Raw genomic sequence first — 18991 nt, forward strand, 5'->3', positions numbered from 1 at the left:
CTCTTTCGATAAACTCAAGTTTAGGACAAGTGGAAATTTGACAACGAGACCGTGATGCTTTATAGTCCTTTATCAATCCACTTAATACTCGTCAAAATATTTCAGACTGGCCAACTGACTGACTGCCATGACTATCCCTAAATCTACACCGCTACCATGGCTAAAAGGTCAATTTATCATCTATTAGCAGCCGAGACCATAATTATGAAACATTAAAAAAAACGAGTTCTTGAGAACCAACCAGAGATTCTCCCGTCCTATTTGACCGTACAACTTATGCAATATGTAGTGCACTCAAATTGAATAAAAATGTACAGCATTTACACTACCTTTAGCCAAAAATCTCATTACGCAACAGAAATTGCTGGATGTGTTGCGACACTACATCTGCTACATCTCAATTTTTCCATCTCAGCGTTTATTATGTACAGAAGAGGGTATGAGCGAAGAAGGGAGTGATTTCAGACACAGCACAAGACACAACTTCAACCCTGTATTACAAATACTAGCCATTTTATTTAATTACACTGAACTGACGGACTGAAGTTCCATCTCAGCTTTTTATCTGACATAACGGAGGAACCTGCTGCTTGTAAAAGTACAATTTGTAAACTCATTATCGAACATATGTGTTGTCAGATTAACTGTTTCACAGTTACACTGAGTAACTCAGCTTGACAGAGACATGTGGGAAGATATTTTACAATGTAACTCAAATCTGATTAGAGCAGTGATCTAATCAGCCACGAATTCATCTGTGAAGACAAGCAGGAGAAGAGAAAATCACCGCAGAGAATTCTGTATAATTATCAAAAATCTCACAGCGGTACATTAAAATTCTAATTACAACATATTATCTTAATTGCTAAGGAGATGCAAATCAAAACAAGGTTAACGCTACTCCCTTAACATGCAGGAGAACATGTGGTGGGAACCTCTTCAATATTCACTGAATCAGCTTGACTTGTTTGACATGAGAGGCTGTCATTTTGTAATGCTTCCCCCTCTTAGGGGTGATAATCCTAGCTGAGAGCACAAGCAGCAGTGGCACAGTCGTGCAACAATAACACAGAACAAACATCTAATTGCTGTGCATTCATTTCCTTTTATTGTATCAAACAAAGCTGGTGACAGCTCATCACAAGCCCACTAATATTGCTGTCCAGAGGAAACCATGTACCTACAAAATGTCAACACTTCAAGAACTAAGAAAAACAGCCTTGTCTTAAGCTTTGTGACAATGCACTTTTTAGATAATCTAAAATCCCAAAAGGGGGCTTGTAATACTTCAGTTTATCTAGACACAAAACAAATCACACAAACTTGAGATAGTCAGTTCTCACAGTGGTGAAAGAGAAACAACCATGTACACTATAATGTGCAACAAATACAGAAAAAAAAAAAAAAAAAAAAAAGACTAAAAAGTTCTCAAGAAACTAAACTGCAAGTCCCATGGTACACAAGAAATTGCTTGCCATAAATTGTACCTGACAGGTGCACACTGTAACTCTGCAGACATAAGACAGCCGGATGACAGCAGGCACAAGGGGTAATGGTGACAGGAGTAGAAGATGCCATTGAACATAGATTTACGAGCATGTCCAGGCCGAAGCAATCCATCAGTGGAGTGACATAGCATCAAACGTGGTCATGTTTAGGACACATTTTGATGTTTCAAAAGGTGCCAGCACTCAAAAACATGTGTGATGTGTCGCTTTTTAGCAGAATTCGAGAAATCTATTGCCAGCCACAAAGGTGATTTTCAATCTCTTAATTGAAGTAGTTATGCTTTGATAGAGAGCTCCCATTTCTCCGGAGGCTCTTGCGGTAGGCTAATTACAGTATGTGGCAGCTTTAAACTAACTACAGCCATTTTTGAAACATCAGGATCCTGACAGAAAATAATAAACTAGAGGTACCCCATGTTTTCACTAAAAGATATTGGAGTTTCTCTACCAATTGGCTTTGGGGACGGTGGTTACCCACACACTGTAAATTGAGTTTCTCTTTCTCACTTTCTCCCACAAACACACACATACAGTGCAAACACTTTCACAGACACATAGACCTTCCCTTGCTGGACAGAAATAAATGGAGACCCCAGGAGTTCCCTTTGGCCCTGGCCCTAGCAGTCTGTAACAGAGCCGACAGCTCCGATCACTCCTGAGAAAGCAAAAGCTGCTCGGGGATCACTTTACAATTCTCAGGGGCTCGAATAACCTGATCTTGAACTGATCCCGGGCACTGATCCTTTGGTATTGGGTTAGGAACGTGTGAAGGGGCCTGTTGAATGAGCTCGCTGGATATCAACATCCTCACTCCGTGTTGCTCCAGCCCGGCAGATTGTTTGACTTGATTAGTCTCTGCCCGAGTGTTAGACTACCCAACATCAAGCCCTCCAGACCACGGTATCCATGTGTCAGAGGGAAAAGTGCTCTCCCAAGTCTCAAGGTGGAGTCCATTACCCTGAGTGAGAGTGCTGTAAGTTAATAGGATTTGCTCCCGATCAAGAGACTGAGCTATTTCCTGAGGCTGTTACAGGCCGAAGCACAAAAATAAATGTTCTTTTATTCAACACTATTAAGCGCCCCCCCCAAAACAACCCCCAACCACTCTGACCCCACCTCTCCTTTTTCTCCTTGTTAGGATATCTGTTATTACTGCAAGAGGCGGTGCTCTCCGTCTCATTTTCTGGTTTTTTGTTTTTTTACTCCCAAGCAGGCAGTAAAAGTAAAAGGTTGGCACTTTTTGTCTAAAGGAGCCATTTGTTCAGGTGAAAATGAAACTTGCATGGTAAGCAGATCCAAGCCTGCGGTTGGACAGGGGCAGAGGGGATTCCAGATTAATCATATGGACTATACACCATGAGGATATTCATTGAGGAGTAATTGCCAAGGGGCTTTATTTAATGTATTCTCCCCATGAGGTAAAACCTTGTAGCAGTGAGAAAGGATAATAGAGTAAGAGGATCATATAAAAATGTTTGCTGCTCCAACCTTTAACTCTGAGCTTAACCCTGACCTCGGACAGTAATTACAGAGTTAATTGCCAACTGAACTGAGGAGGAAGCTCCATCCAGCTCTACCGCAGATGTCAAATGAGCTTAAGACCCTCCATCTGAGGTGCAATGGATCACAAATTGTCTTACAGAATTTAAAAGAATAATTAGTAGCATAGAGTAAAAAAGGGTTTGGTGTTCAAGTTTATAGCGACTACAGCTTGATGTATATTAATAATTATTGTAACATCTTTCTCACATCACATTAGTAATTACATTACTAGTCAAAAGTAATTATTATGTTTATTATCGATTAATCTGCTGATTGTTTTCCTTTTGAGTTAATAAAGTAGTTCTTTTAGTCTACAAAATGCAAGAAAATTGTGTAAAGTACCCATCACATTTTCCCAAAGCCAAAGATAAGATTCTTTTGTCTGACCAACGGTCAGTTTTTGTTTTGATCAATGAACATCAATTTAGTTATTTTGCACACAAACTCTATATTGTGATGAATCAATGTTATCAAAAGTTAAAAAATGTCCTTATTTATATTATTGGATTTTAACTAGGGACTGGTGATAATTCAATGTTAACATTTATCAGCTTTCAGGGGAAACATGTCAAGACTAAATGAGCATATCCTGTTATCATTTTATTTTACACAGTGCTGTAATACATAACATAATTTATAAGAAAGTAACAAAATTGGTTATCAAAGTTTTTGTATGATACTGTATTATACATATGAAATGTCTAATTTGACTGAACATTAATTTTGTTATTTCATACGTGATTTTGCATACCTCTGTTATAATGTGATATATGTTTAGAAAGTAGAAAAATATTGTTATTGTTATTGTGAAATTGATTTCAGTCATATACCTCAGCACTAATTTTTACCGTATCATCTTCCTTAGGTTTTGACAACTCAAGATAGGAGAGAAAGCACACTGAACTATATAATAAGCCTGTCTGTGTGGAGAAAAAAAAAAAAAAGGTTTAAACAAATTCAGAGGAAATCTGTCTTAGACAGAATAGAACTGGTGCATTTCACCACAGATCTGAGCACAGCTAACTCAGGAAACCTGAATGTCTTGAGTGAGTCAAATAGTTATGTTGAGTCGGTGCTGTCATAAACCCGGTGGGAGAGCTTGGAATAATCTAGGCGATGTTAATGATGCAATTTATATGTGAGGGGACCAGTGTTTGGCAGGCTCTTTCCGTCTGAGCGGGCTGCACAACCCAGCGAGCTCCCAGCACCCCCTGCTAGATGGAGGGGGTGGAGTAGGAGGAGGATGTCAGAGCCCATGTGAAAAGAGGGAGCGAGCGAAGCACTGATAAGAGCCATTACTATTAGTGTCTGTCTGTCACCTGCTGTGCGTCATCCAGCCTTCTCTCTCTCTCTCCACATGCACCCCCATCCCCGTCGCTCCATCCCCATCCGTTTTCCTGCGGCACATCACTTCAAATTTGCACTCACCTACACATTTTCCATCCTGTCACAGATATACTCAGTTGGCTGTAAAACTGAGCCAAACTGCACTCTGGAAACTACTGTAAGCTTTGTTTCAAAACAGTTGTGAATTAGTGGAGGTGCAGACAGCTGTCAGCATTTATTCGATAAACAAAATAGCTATAGATGGATAACTGAATTGGCACAAGGGGACGCAATATTCTAGACACACCGTTTCTCAGTTTTTCCAAGAAAACACAAAGCCTAATTTGGTATTTCATTTATTACTTGGCACAATACTACAGCTCCTTAAACTTATGAACTCGGGAGAAATGAACAGTAATTGCAGGCTGTTCTTTATTTTCTTAAAACCTTTTTAACCAAAATATTTAAAGCTGTTTTTCTCAGTTGCTATGCAACACTTCAACCGCAAGAGTGGGAGCATGCTGAGAATGTGCCAAATAAATACTACTGCCACAGACATTCTGCAGGGAAATATGAAAAAAGGGGCATCGTTCAATAATCATATGAAAATGTAGAGCAGTTGTGTAAAATGCACAATCATGCTTTCATTCATCAGTTACTTGACCTGTGTCAACGGATGATTCCAACCAACAGTTCGTTTAATGAACCATTGTTTACAGTCTGAAAGGCTCTCAGACCATTACACATCCATGAAGGCACATTTTTTCTCATTGCCTGTGAACCAAATATACTAAGCGCCTGCTTTTGACTGCAGAATTACAGCGACGTGGCAGGCGTACCAAGTGTCCTGTGCAAAATATCATTCTGTAATTTGACATGAGAATGCTGCCAGATATGTAGACTACTGTCTGTTTCACAAGTCCTTTCAGATATCACTCAGAGCTTGCCTGGAGCCCAGATAACTGTACAACAGCCAAGCAAAAAGCAAGCAAGCCAATGGTGCAGCCTTTCTTCCTGAGCCTGGAACCAAGGACTTAAAGCAAGGACACGTTATGCAAGATATCAAATTCAATTCCATTGCCAGCCTATGAGGCCAGATGATACACACTGAGTAAGTCTGTCTTTCGAGCCCTAAATAGAGCCCTCAAATCAACACTCTTTCCAATACATACTTACAAGTTACAATCTACTCCCCATGTCTTCCCTTTGGCAACTTAAATTTAGGTTGCAAATTTGACGGCAAATTAACTTCGACATGGACGGTAACAAGTTACCTATACAGCAGTCTGTGCCATCATTCACCAGGGCAACACAAATCTTGCGTATCTGAGAGGAAAATTAAACCAAACAAGTTATTTTCGCGTGAAAGTCAAGTTTAAGGAAACACAAGCAAGAAGGCGTCACACGGCTGGGCCATCAGCTTTTAACAAATCCCTGCGATGACAAAGCCTCGCATAATCGCCCAGTCAACCTTTACCATCATGATCACAGAGCTTGAGATTTAATGCACACTGGTATTAGCTGTGACATACAGTCACAATACAGTTGAGGTGAGGGGAACACATGCTCAGACAGTGTGTGTATGTACATGTGTGTGTAAAGGGGAGGTGAATGTGGAGCCAACAGAGATCTCCCCACTTCATCATTGAGTAAATGGCACCACAGACGTGAGCTGCGACTTCACAGCTGCCTCATGGCGGGTGACATTGAAGCCCACGCATGAACACATCACTCATCAAAGCGAATGAGGCGTTCTTTGCTTCCGTTGCTCGTGCAGAGGAAAACAATGGAAGCCCCCCTCAAGTGCACACTTGCACACCTGGAATGTGTAGAATGAGTGGAGATGGGAATGAAAAAGAAAAAAAAAATCCATTTGGTTTCATGCATCTCTCACAAGAAGCTTAACAGACTGTGACCTTCCACTGCTAGTAATAGGAAGGAAACGGCAAGACCCTGGTGCCATAAAACAGCTCAGAGTGGGTGCTAACACTGGTTCTGCAATTAACCTGTCTTAAAGCAAACAATAAGCTTTTGCTTTAACAACGGGCGCATACTTGAGAGTTGATTTCTGTGGCGTGGAACTCAAAGGCCCACCAGGGTTCAGGTTTTAATCAGTCATTACCATGCTCATGTCGGCACAGCTGCGCCAAGATCTATGAAACTACAAGCTCACTCAATGTAATCAAAAACCAAAACAAAAAACTCTCTTATGTAGATCCCAGAAGCTAAAGAATGATTCATCATCAAATGTGTCAAAAGCCCTCCAAGTCTCTTCATAGACAAAGAATATTTGTCTAAACACTAAATCATAAAGTGTGAGAAAAATATAAGTGAAAACAGAAAGCAACAGTAAAACTTTGAATACCCCCTTTTAGCATATAGGCACATCCTCCTGAAAGTTTAGTCACATAGTTTGAACACAAAAGCTCCACTCTTTCTCCTTAACTGTTCTCTTTTCTCTAAGTGGTACCAGACGTAGGTATTTCTTCATTTAGCCCATTCAAATGGAGGCAAGCTGCTGTTCTTTATTTATTTAACAAAACGAGCTGTAAAAGCCAAACATTAGGTCATGGAATATTTTCACCCCAAGAAATAAGTCAATGCTTTCAATGAGACATCAAACCCAGTTTAAGTATTCCCCTACAAAATATGAGCTGGTGAGGACCTTTTTCGAAGTCAAGTAGTGCTGTGGGATTTTTCTGTTTTTTAAATACAACTTCCAACAGTGTGGTGCACATGCGTTTCCAATTAAGATCTCAGAGCCAGCATCCAAGCCTGGGCCCCATTCACCTCTTCCACGATTGACCAAGTCTGAGGAAATGTTAGACTGACTGAAACATTAGGCATCATAACCATAACAGAGAAAGCAGATTTTTCAAAAGTCTTTACTTTCTAAACAATAATTAAGACATCACAGTGAATTGATGATGTAGACTGCAAACATCACACAAAGTCTAAATAAAGAAAAGGGAACATACTTAATCATGGCTTTTTGTGACGCATTCACAGCTAGGGCACTTACACAAAGCAATTTATCCCTTTTGTGAATGGGAACAAAGCCTGCTTACAGTGCAAAGAAATAAAATATGTCAATGGTGTTGATTTGCATGGATCATAATGAGAATGCACGGTTTACACAAGGCACTTAGAGTAAGATCTACTTCCCTGGCAGCAGCAATAACTCCCTATGAGCCTGTCTCTGCTCAGACTTCAATCTCTGGGCCCCAAGGAGCTGTTGGAGGACTTTGATGTTCTGTCTAAATGAATTGACTGTGCTTCTTGATACAGCCCTCCAGTCAACTGACTCCCCCCACCGATTCTGTCACCTGTGATAAACACCACGCGTGCTCAGTGGTACCAAATTCTGGATCACATTCTCCAAAAGCTTACAGTGTTTTCCCTTTAGTTTTGTAAATGACTGAAAAAATATGATTGCGGTTTCCCGCCACGCCCTATCTGAGGAGAAGCCCTTTGATGTGTGAGGCTGTACGTGAGCAAGAGACGCTGGGCTGGTTTTTGTTACGTTACAGCCCTGCAACATCCACTGGGTGAGTCAGATGCCCCTTCAGGGCATGATGTTTGTTAGAGCCTGGTCAAAGACAACAACCTCTAAACCACTTCTATAATTGCATTTTGTTCCTTTAGAATCAGAGCCAGAGAGCCCTGCATGAAAGTTTGCAACTCTACTGACTTGATATGGATATATGAATATGGATAAGTAGTCACAAGAGCCATAATGCTGGAAAAATGAAAAAAAAAAGTAATGTCCCAGTGCTAAAGATAGCACTGAGTGCAACCAATCGACAACTAGCAAGCACTGCTATGGATGATTTTGATCAAAGAGCAGAGCAGAGACAGTGGTTAGAGGAAAACAATACTTATCCATCTAAGCTTCACCTTGGTCAATTCTCATTTGACTAAATCCAATTACCATCGATTCTGTATCTTCTTAAAGCCAAGGTTTAGGTTTTCCTTGATAGTGCAGAAATCTTAACTGGGATGAAGCGGCAGTATTTAACCTATTACAGCCTCTGATGAAGCGGCTGGGTTTTGGAGGAAAGTACGAGTGCTACTGGTGAAGGCATTGATCCTCCCACACCCCAGGTTTTCCCAGCGTGTGCAGCGATTCCTCCGCAAAGCCTCTGAACACTTCTCCCTCTCCTCCAGCGGCGATGGCGCTCCTGAGCAAACCTGCCCGGGATCGAGCATCTCATTTAGTCACTTGGCCCTTTGATGTGGATTCAGTACTGCTGTGCATATCATTCGTGTTTGAAGGTTCAGCTTCCACAATACAGCAGGGTTTGAAGTTTCACATATTGCAGGTGCTACAATGTGATAATCTGGGAGCCAGTTATGCATTATACATTTTTCATAAAAGAACACCATCACTTGAAAGTGAAATGTGGAAAAGTCAGCGCTTCAAGGTATATATTGACAGAAAGTGTTTCTGAGACTTCTGGGTGTGGGACGAAAACACTCTTGTTATCTTGAGCATTTCAGAATCAGCTCTACATCTCCCCTCTGAAGGGGGTAAATATCCAAATAAACAGAGTAGAATAACATTTGACTGGGGTCTGCCATGCCATTATAGGACCAATTTAGTTGACTGAATGCTTCTCACAGGGCATAGAGGCCATGACAGCTCTTTTTCCAGAAAGGGCCAGCAATAAAAATCTCCTTCTCCATCTGATTTCACAAGGCAGTTGATACACACCTTGGGGCAGTTCCTTCAATGTCTTCTTAAATAAAACATGAAAAATCCTTGTCAAGGTCTATGTCTTAACTGAGTCAGACCAAACCAAACCCCTGGCTTTATGGCTTTAGCTAGTGTAATGACAAGAGAGGGGGGAAATGATCTGTTGAAAATTTGAGATTACAATTTTGGAGGTTGTAATTGTGTCAATTGGAAAAGTGAGCCCACCAGTTCTTAAAATCCAACTGCAACAAGCACAACAGATTAAAAAAAAACAAAACAAAAAAACAGGAGAGTTGTTGCCCAAAGAATAAAATCAAGTTGGCAGTTAATGTCTGTGAGTGAGTGAAGTTTATGCAAACGCTTCTGATCTTGGTAATTAAAGAGTGTTTGTATGGAGGTGCACAGCTCCGCATCTCTTTTTAAAGGATGTTTACTGTCTCCAAAGCATGGAGATGGTGGCAGCCTGAGGGCCTGCCTGCTTTCTTTTCCCTCTCTATGTATCTCTCTTGTGCTAAATACACACACAGACACACATATACACGCACATACACAAGCACATGTGTACAAATACGAACTCTACACACTGTACTGACATGTACAAACAAAAACCCACACACAAGAAGGAGTCGGCACTTTCACAAACATCAGCCTCTCAATTAGCTTCTGCACTCATTTCTCCTTGGAAGAGAATTATTTTTCAGCTGGATGCTTTTTCTTTGTTTATTGTGAGCAGACCAAAGCCTTATCATCAGCTAATCACTGCATGTCAAATTCACAGACTTACTGCAGTCACTTGAAAAAAAAAAAAAACGGATCTAGTGAATAATCTTCCCAAATTCAGATTGCCATTTTAGATTTGGACAGTCACCAATTTCTTTTAGATGCTCAAATCTGTCTAATAGTGAGGGAAAAGATCAGCATTTGTTTGATATAATTTGTTGTGACATGTTAATTGCATCTACTTGTAATTCTCTCTAATTGATGTTTGATATGTCTCCGGAAATTAGGCGAACTAGATAACACTGCAAATATTATGAATCGTTCCCACCTTTTCTCTTTCCGTGGCAGGTCTGATGGATTCCCAACACCTAAAACTGTAATGTGTCAACTTACTATGCAGCTATACTCTGTATTCCCAGGGTTGTCAGGCTGACAAATCTAGGGTTACAAGCATACCACTGTATATTCAAAACACATTCAGGCACACTGCAGAGGGACAGAGAAGACTAACCTGAGCAATTTTCACTGAGTTCTGGGTTGAGCCACCAGCATGGTATTCAACTTTGTTCCTCTTGACAATTTCTTCAAACCTGAAATAAAGACAAGGATAAGTGTTGTTACAAAAGACAATGTTCAAGATAAACCACAGAGTGTATTTGACCAGAACTACTGATAAAGGCTTAGTGCAAACACCAAATACAGCCACCTGTAACATGGGCAGACAAAAGGTTTCTCAACACTTGTCACATTCCAACGTGTGTAGAATGAGTGAGGAGAAATTGTATTTCATAAGCACCACAAATTGGTCAATGCAAAATATATTACAAGAGGATGCTTAGGTATAGATGAAGAGCAGTTGTAACAATAGTGGGTGGGAAAATGTCAGAGTTAAATATCTCAGCAACAGGATCGACTGTCATGACATTTGGTATAGACATTTGTGGTCTCCAGAGAATGGATCCTAATGAGTTTGGTGGTTCTTCGAGCATTTTATCACCGTCAACCTGTCGTCATTTCCTCTCTACACAGCATACAATAACTAAATTCCAGTGAGTCTCAGCTATAATATGAACCAGGCTAACATAGCATGCTAAAATACTAATGTTAGCATCACAACATGCTAATATTCATGCAGTCTAGAATGCTAGCATGCCAGACTTAGTCAATAAACTTTAGCATGCTAACATGCTATTATGTTAACATAATACATTTATCATGCAATCAGAATCTTTGCATGTTAGCATATTTTCATTTTGTTCTTCAAATTACTGTGCAGTTTGAAAGAGGTCACTGACAGCTGCAAACTATCAGACGGCAGTTCTTATCTCCACAGAGCTTTTTCATCTCTTTTATCTCATTGTTTGGTTTTAAGTCCCATAAATCTACTGTTTTAAGTTCAGGATCAATGCTTTCATCATCGTCATTTCCAGTTGCTGTGGCTGAATACATGTTTCCTGTGAAATGCTGTACACAACTATTTTTAAAGCACAGAAAAGTTAGAAACCAGCTAGCTTGTGAACATAGTGGAGCATGCTAAATAACGGCTAAAGAGCCAGATTTTTCTCTCAGGAGCTGACAAAGAAAGAATTTGAATACCAAAACACAGAGCTAACTTGAATTACCGCCTTGCAGTTGTATGCCTCCGCAAACCAGTCAAGTTGCAGGAATTATGGTCACAATCTCCCCTTCTGTTCCTGAGTTATGGTGTAGAATAATGGCCAGAAAAGTGTTTTTGCAGAACATTATGATCTCAGAGTAAAGTTTAACTTTGACCTTTTGGCTATGAAATGTCATCACTTCATCATTTTATCCTATTAGACATTTGTGTGAGATTTTGTCATAATTAGCGTATGAATTCTTGAATTACGGCCAAAAACATGTTTTCTGAGGTCACCGTGACCTTGACCTTTGACTTTTGACCCCCAAAATCTAATTTGTCCATCCTTGAGTCCAAGTAAACGTGTGTCAAATTTGAAGAAATTCCCTCTAGGCGTTCCTGACATATCATTTTCACAGGAATGGGACGGACTGATGTCGGTAGGGACAGACGACCCGAAAACATCATGCCTCCAGCCAAGGCTGTCACTGGAGCAGAGGCATTAAAAGGAAAGTGAATATTGGACTTATATTCATCAGGTGGACACATACACGACTCTAAATGAATGCTAATGTTGCTCCTTGTCTGTTTGACATAATAAGATTAGCACCGTAACTAGCAGTAAGCAAGTACTGTATTTTCAAGGTTATGATCACAGCAAGTTTTGCTCTTTGGTGTAATGAGCACATTGCAACAGACTTGTTGTTTTGTTTTTTTAGCTTAGTTTACACCCACAGCCCTGGCAGATTAACCCAAGCATTAATTATTAATTATATAAAACCATAATGCTTTCATACAGTTTAACTGCCAATGTTTAGGTTCACTTGCTAGTTTACATTTGTACTCCTACCACTTGCAGAATTTATCCATCCTTTTAGCTAACTATTTCAACTGTTTGTTGTTTTTAGATAACTATTTATAACTTTTTTCTGTCAATTTTTCTATCTATACCTTTTCCCATCATTTATCTATCACTTTTAGCTACCTATTTAAACCATTCATCCATAACAACTATTTTAAAAGTTTATTCATTACTTGTAGGGCTCTATTTCAACCATTTATGCGTTCATTTTCTCTGTTTAGACCTCTGTGCTCACTTGCAATCTAATTTCCAGCACTCACCAATCACAAGATACAATGTTTAGATGTTACAGCTTACTCTATGGGGATATCTTTTTTCTATTAAATGTAATTTCTATTTTTTCAAAGTGGTTGAGCTACTCTACAATATTTTGACTTAACCTGGAGACTCCCTGGTTTAGAATCTCCGAGTTAAGTCAAAATGTTTTTGTTCTTTTTCTTTTTGGGTTATAAAGAAGAGAGCAGTATGTCAACTCTACAATATAATAAACTTGAAAATCGTGTATTTTTTTTAACTATCCTTCAACTATGACATTGCAGGTGAAAGTTGTTTATACAAACTGCTTATGAAGGAAAACTGTCAGGGAAAAAAAAAAGCAAGCAAATGCTGGATTTTGTTAAATGGGATACTTGACCACAAATGTTGCAGGAGTTGAAAAGAGGCAGTTAGGGTCTAAATGTCAGCTTGATAAAGGCAAAAGAGTATAATTGTCCACACATGGTTGTAGTCAGCCATACAATATTAAAGCAAGATGAGCAGTGAAAGTCATTTCTGAGGAACTTGAACTGATTCCGCAAAGGGATGCGTGAAATAAAAGAGACTATTCATCTTTCACTTTGTGGAGATAGACCACTATTTTGTATTTCATAGGTGATGTTATCAGGGCAATTAAAAAATAAATTTTACAATTTCCTTTTGTACAAATGTATAAAAATCTCATAGCCACATAACTTGTTTAGGGAGAGACCAAATCTGATTAAATGTCTGATGTCTGAACCATACAGCAAAGTTTAAAAATGACTTTAAAAGACTAAACACAATGAGTCAAGAAAACAGATATGACATTGGGGAATGGGGAGTAAACAACTGCCGAGTTTCAAACACAAACCACAGGAACACTCTTGGGTCTACAGTGAAATACTGAAGGCAGTTCTATAATTTTTGTATTTTCCCATCATACTGCCATTTCAAAAAACATCAATAGCTTCAATGCTTATGTGTAATGTGATGCAAAGCTGGGCTATGGTTCAAGATAGAGTCTTTATCTGGGGAGCTTCGACATGAATAATGTGTATTCTTCACGTCGTTCACACAAACAGCCTCCCAGGGGGCTGGCTATATAAACGTGTCCACTCCGCTGAGGAAATTGACCTAACTGCAGTCAAGATGATTCGACACATTAGGAGGTCCTTGGCTTTTTTTTCTCGTCAACTGTAAATTGAAGAATTTCCTTTTTTAAGTGTATTTACATCAGGGAAAAAAATCCAATGACATGGTAAATAGTTCAAGGTGCACCACACAATTCCTACTGGCGACATGTGCATTTCCACCCTTTAAGTGAGTAAGAGGGGTTGTTGAGAAAATGCTTGAGACTAATACCAAGAGGCGCTGGTTATGTAAAGGCTCTGCTGCAGAGTGCCAATGCATTCCCTTTTTAGGATTAAAAAAAACATTTTCAGGGGGGGTCAAAGGTTGCATGTTTTGGGGGAACATGCTTGAATTTTGAGATTGGACCTAGAAATATGTTATGTCTGTTGTGTATACTCGCTGCAGACAAAAGTAATATGTATGCAAAGTGCATCATTGCTTATCAACATACTGTATGTCAGCCAGAGGTGTTTAATACTTGAGCACAACCTGGTTTAACCGGGCATGGCTGAATTTTGAGCAAGTGTGAAAGTAACCTTTACTGCTTCAAAGAAAGTCTGCATATCATGTCTCAAGGCAAGGGGTCTACCCAGGGCAGAATGTTCCTAATAAAGAAAAAAAACTTTCCATGCAAGTGGAAAATATGCTAACCGGGAAAAAAAAATCTTTCCTGAGACACCTGTTATGACTCCTTGACAAAGGAAGAATTTGAGCACTGTGGGTGTTTATAACATAAAGTCAGCCGAAGGACTCCAGAGCCCATTTCAAACAGACACACAGCTACTGAGGATTTCAGCTTTTTTTTTTCTTCCCTAGAAGTATTTGCTCCACCTTTCATTGCAGACAGCATGGGGCCCTGCTCCTGGACGCCTTGAAAATCCCATCCGAAAAGGAGCAGCTGCCTCAAGACCTTTACACCCTCAAACATCATGTGATCCCATAGCAGTGACACCGTAAACGGCCCCGCTGGCCATTTAGGGAGAGAAAATCCCTTTCCATCTACTGCAGTCTAAGCTCACTCAGTGATGGGAGGTAGCAGAGAAAAAGAAATTGTTTTGAACAAAATGTCCTCAGCCAGTAACCTCTGCTTTAAAAACCCGCCGGTGTTTGGTGGAAGAGCAATTCCAGCTATGCCATGCATTCTGCTAATGTATGGGCAGTCTGTGTTATATAACCTGGGCTTTACATGAGACTGCCCCTGACACTCTGGTTAAATACCACTCTAAATTAAAGGCACTGTGCTATTTTTCAATTTCATACCTTCCAATTTGAGAGTAATAGAGGCACTTATTTATTCGGCTTAAATCAAATCATATTCAAATTAGGGGAATTAGGGTACTGAATGCAATATTTGTATTCAGAGGATATGAGAGTCCTCCTCAAAAACTAATGCCTCTACATCTCCCTGGCTTAACACATTCAAATTGTCAGGGAAGATCACACTAGTCAGGAACATTGTGTTGTTTACATTCCTGGAGATGGAGCCCCCACCGTTGATTCACATCAAGGGAAATATGAGATCTTCCAAAGTACTATGAGTGTTCTCTGCCCTGAGTGACTCATGAGTTCGTCTCTCACCTCCCCAAAAAACACAAACCAAGTAGATTATTTACATGAGGCAATAATTCAAGATTTGCTCCTCTAAGTATCTTACATGGAGGGCAAGGCGAGCCCATTTACCCAATCCCTCTTCATTCGCCTTTGATGTTAGCCTATCTCGATAACACCGGATGAGTGCCCTAAAATCCCCGTCGAGTGATTTCACAGGAAGTACAAGTCTCTGTTAATCAATGGCTAGATTGGATCTGGATCCTCGGGAGTGGTCCGCCTGAAAGTCCTCCCAAGTGTTTGAGTGCACACCAGGGTAATTCATCGCTAATGATCATCACGGCACCCACTCTCCTACGCACCATTCGTCCTTATTTAATTGCCTCGTTCACGTTTAAACAGCTTACAAATCACAAGGACAGGCAGAGAAACATGATCAAACAGCCCCTATCACTAATCAGGGGAGGGCAAGGGAAGAAGTGAGAGGACTGGGGCTTCTTTGCTGCTCTCCTTGGGGATTAGGAAGGAGGAGGGTTGTACAGGAACAGTAAATTATCTCTGCTTCAACTCTAGCAGGCAGGTACATTTAAACAGGCAGATCCATCTTTCTCTCTCGCTGACAGAAGCAGAGAGGGGGCAATACAGCTAAAAGGCTTCGGTAATCCCAGTTTCAACATAGGCATCTGGAGTGGAGACAGGTTCCACCACTGATTAGATTCCCCAATCAGTGTGTGCATCCTACACCAGCCTTCCTTGGTAGTCTGGAGGCAGTACAAGGCCTGATGCACAGTAATTGTTTCCATAGGTCAGGCGGAGGAAAAACAGCTCGGGGATGTGATGAAAGGGAGATGGAAAGGGTGAGGAATATTGTTGTTTTTCCCCCCAATTAAATTGTTTGTCAAACCCTTCACAAAGGGTTACGCAGTTTATCTGTTTAAGATCAATACGCTCGTCTCAGTGTGAAAGCTTGTCCTGACACAAGACAGGCCCATTAATTATTCTGTTCTGCACGCCATCGCTGGGCTGCTCAAGGTTGAGCCTTATCTTTTCTTATTTCAAATCAATAATTATCTTCTACCGTGCTTGCGCTCCCCCTCAGAAATAGATGTGCTTTTCATTCAATGCCTGTAGAGTCTCTCTCTCTCTCTCTCTGTAGCAACTGGTGAGGAACGCAGAATGAATAGGACATTCTTATCTGCGGAACATTAGGGCAGGATGGGAATAGATGGCAAAGAATGAGGTGCATAAAAGTACTGAACACAAATGAGTCATGATTCAAACAGCGAGCGAGGCCTTGTTCCCATCCTCTGACATCTTCTAATAGACTACAGTAAGGGATGAATGTTGATTTGCACAAAAGCAATACGATATCGCCGTCGTTCAGGTGTCTCAATCCATGTGGGTAAATCCGTATTCAGAGTCCCTGGGTGCAAAAAAAAAATGCCACGACGCTTTACAATGAGCCTTTTTACATTATAGACTGGATGCACAGTTAATGACTGCGCAATTACATGGTCATAATGGGTGAGTAATTGCATTAGAATGCAGAAACAACAAATGCGCATCCCTTTAATATTCGACCGATCCAGCAGAAGCAGCAGCCCATTTGCTGGCATTAACCAAGGACCGCTGTTTGTACTTAATTAGGCTGCACTCAAGGATTAGTCGGCGGGGGCAAATTCTGGTCATGGAGGATGAGTTCATATTACTTCCTCTAAAATGTCACAGGTTTTTGGCTTCACGCTGCAGAGGGTGGCGTTGTTTGTCACACTGTACTGTGTGGATTTGGGAGAGAGAGTGTGAGAGAGAGTGTGTGTGTGTGTGTGTGTGCGTGCGCGTGCGTGTGTGCGTGCATGCGAGGATATGAAAGAGCGAGAGAGAAAGAGGGACACATTGAGGGAGAGAGTGGGAAGGAGGAGTGTGTAAGCAAGGATGGGGCTTCTGGTTCTCTCTTGAGGATTGAGATTTGAAGCCAGAGCACAAAGCCTTTGAGACATTCCCCTTATCTTGGAGGTTGATACCAGGATCTTGGTGATTCAGAGCGCTCCGTGTGAATAATTCCAACAACACCCCCTACTGCGGGGACCATATGGCCCAGTGTGAACTTTAAACACACGGGGAGTGTTGCTGCTCACCAGTGAGGCCTCCCATCTCTCCCCCTGCACAGGCTAGCTGTAGAGAAAATGATCAGCACAGACAGTTTACTAACTAGCCTACATGTATAGGGGCTGATGCCATCAGTGGCTTCTCCTGTGTGGCTGTTGGGGAACAAGGATGACTAAAAATAGCCCTGGGCATGCTTCTCTGAACTGAACACGCTGTATGTACTGGTTGAGACACCCACATTTTAATTATAAAATGCTCTTTAAAAGGGAGAGTTGGAGGAAGAGGAGGGGAGGAGGGGGGGGACGCCCACATGCACAGAGATGTGGATTATGTTTGTTCCACTCCCTTTGACTTGTGATGTTTCCTTCTGGCACCACCTGCTGGCAGCCGCCTTCACCAAGAGAGAGGCGTTTGCAGCTCCGGCGAGGACAAGCCTTAATTATGATTGCATCAGCCATCTCTCATGATGCAGCATGTACGCTTTAAATACAGAGAAATCACCCCGCATCACAGCACGTTAACCTATTTCATCAAAAAACCACAGCGGAACAAGATATGAGGGGTTTTTTTTCCCTCTCAACAAGAAAAAAAGTTTTCCTGTTTTATAATTCAAAAGGTCTAGATCCACATTTCTTACAGTTGAGTACAGCTCCGGTGAGCATACCAGATTTATGCAAGCACCCCAAATGGATTCCTGCGTATCAATAAAACATCAACAGCAGCGCGGTTGGCGGCTAAACATGTTTCTCATGTCTCAATTACCAGTTGAGTGCCATTAATCTCTGCTCTCTCTCTTTGGCTCAGAGGTCAGCTGATGGATGCAGCCCCGTGACCTTTGCCCTCAGTGGCAGTGGGAGCCGGTTGTTCTGACCCCCCCCCCCCAGCAGGCCGGTGGAGGTGAGTTTAAGTACTGTAGTACATCTCAGCCTCAGCAGCAGACAAGGGAGCAGGGATGTATAAAAAAATAAAAATTAAAAAAAAGGGGGGGTGGGGGCATTGATGTGTCTACACACTCAGTCAAGCATGAGTGCATACAGTGAAGTGGCACCATTGCAAGCACATGCAGCTTCAGCACACATGCTTGCATGTGAGCGCACAAACACACACACACACACACACACACACACACACACACACACACACACACACACAAAGAGACACACACACACACACACACACACACACACACACACACACACACACACACACGGAAGAGTGTCTCTCGTCCTGACACAACAGGATAGCTCAGCCGGGGGTTTCTAGCACTCAAGATTCGCTTCGTTATATATTTAAAAAAAAAAAACTGAAAAAAGAAAGGAAAAAAAAAAGAGGGGTAGAGTCAAGTGTGTTTACAGAGCAGAATCTATCACACACACACCCAGGAGCCAGAGTGCTTAGCATGTACTCAGTTAGAGAGGTCTTTGTTGTTTTCCTCCAAGTAAGCAGATTGAGCTGCACAGCAGCAGCAGGGGTGTGTAAGATGTACACAGACAGCGGGGTGTGTGAGTGGAGAGGCACCTCCACTGATCTCCTGTGTGCGATGATGTGTGTGTGATGTGTGTCTCAATCCAGCGCTGATCCCCCTGAGTCAGCCCTGTCAGTGATAGGAGCCACCCATCCTCACTCTCCCTCTTTCTCTCTTTCCTTCGCCATCCGGAATGCTAATAACAGCCAGCTACTAACACTGCAGCCCTGAATTATTCATGCAGCAGAGGGTC

The 18991-nt window shown here is 41.3% G+C and overlaps 1 protein-coding gene across 3 annotated transcripts in view; it reads right to left on the reverse strand.

Annotated features, from left to right (window-relative positions):
* Nucleotides 1-18991, reverse strand: part of LOC120794779 (adenosine kinase-like) — a 101786-nt gene that overhangs the window by 71680 nt on the left and 11115 nt on the right. For all 3 annotated transcript variants that reach the window (XM_040136087.1, XM_040136089.1, XM_040136090.1), the window contains exon 4: nucleotides 10304-10382. In XM_040136087.1, the coding sequence (XP_039992021.1) occupies nucleotides 10304-10382 (79 nt within the window). The remainder of the gene's footprint in view (nucleotides 1-10303; nucleotides 10383-18991) is intronic.

Source organism: Xiphias gladius, chromosome 9, assembly GCF_016859285.1.
Source record: "Xiphias gladius isolate SHS-SW01 ecotype Sanya breed wild chromosome 9, ASM1685928v1, whole genome shotgun sequence".
Classification (NCBI taxonomy): domain Eukaryota; kingdom Metazoa; phylum Chordata; class Actinopteri; order Istiophoriformes; family Xiphiidae; genus Xiphias; species Xiphias gladius.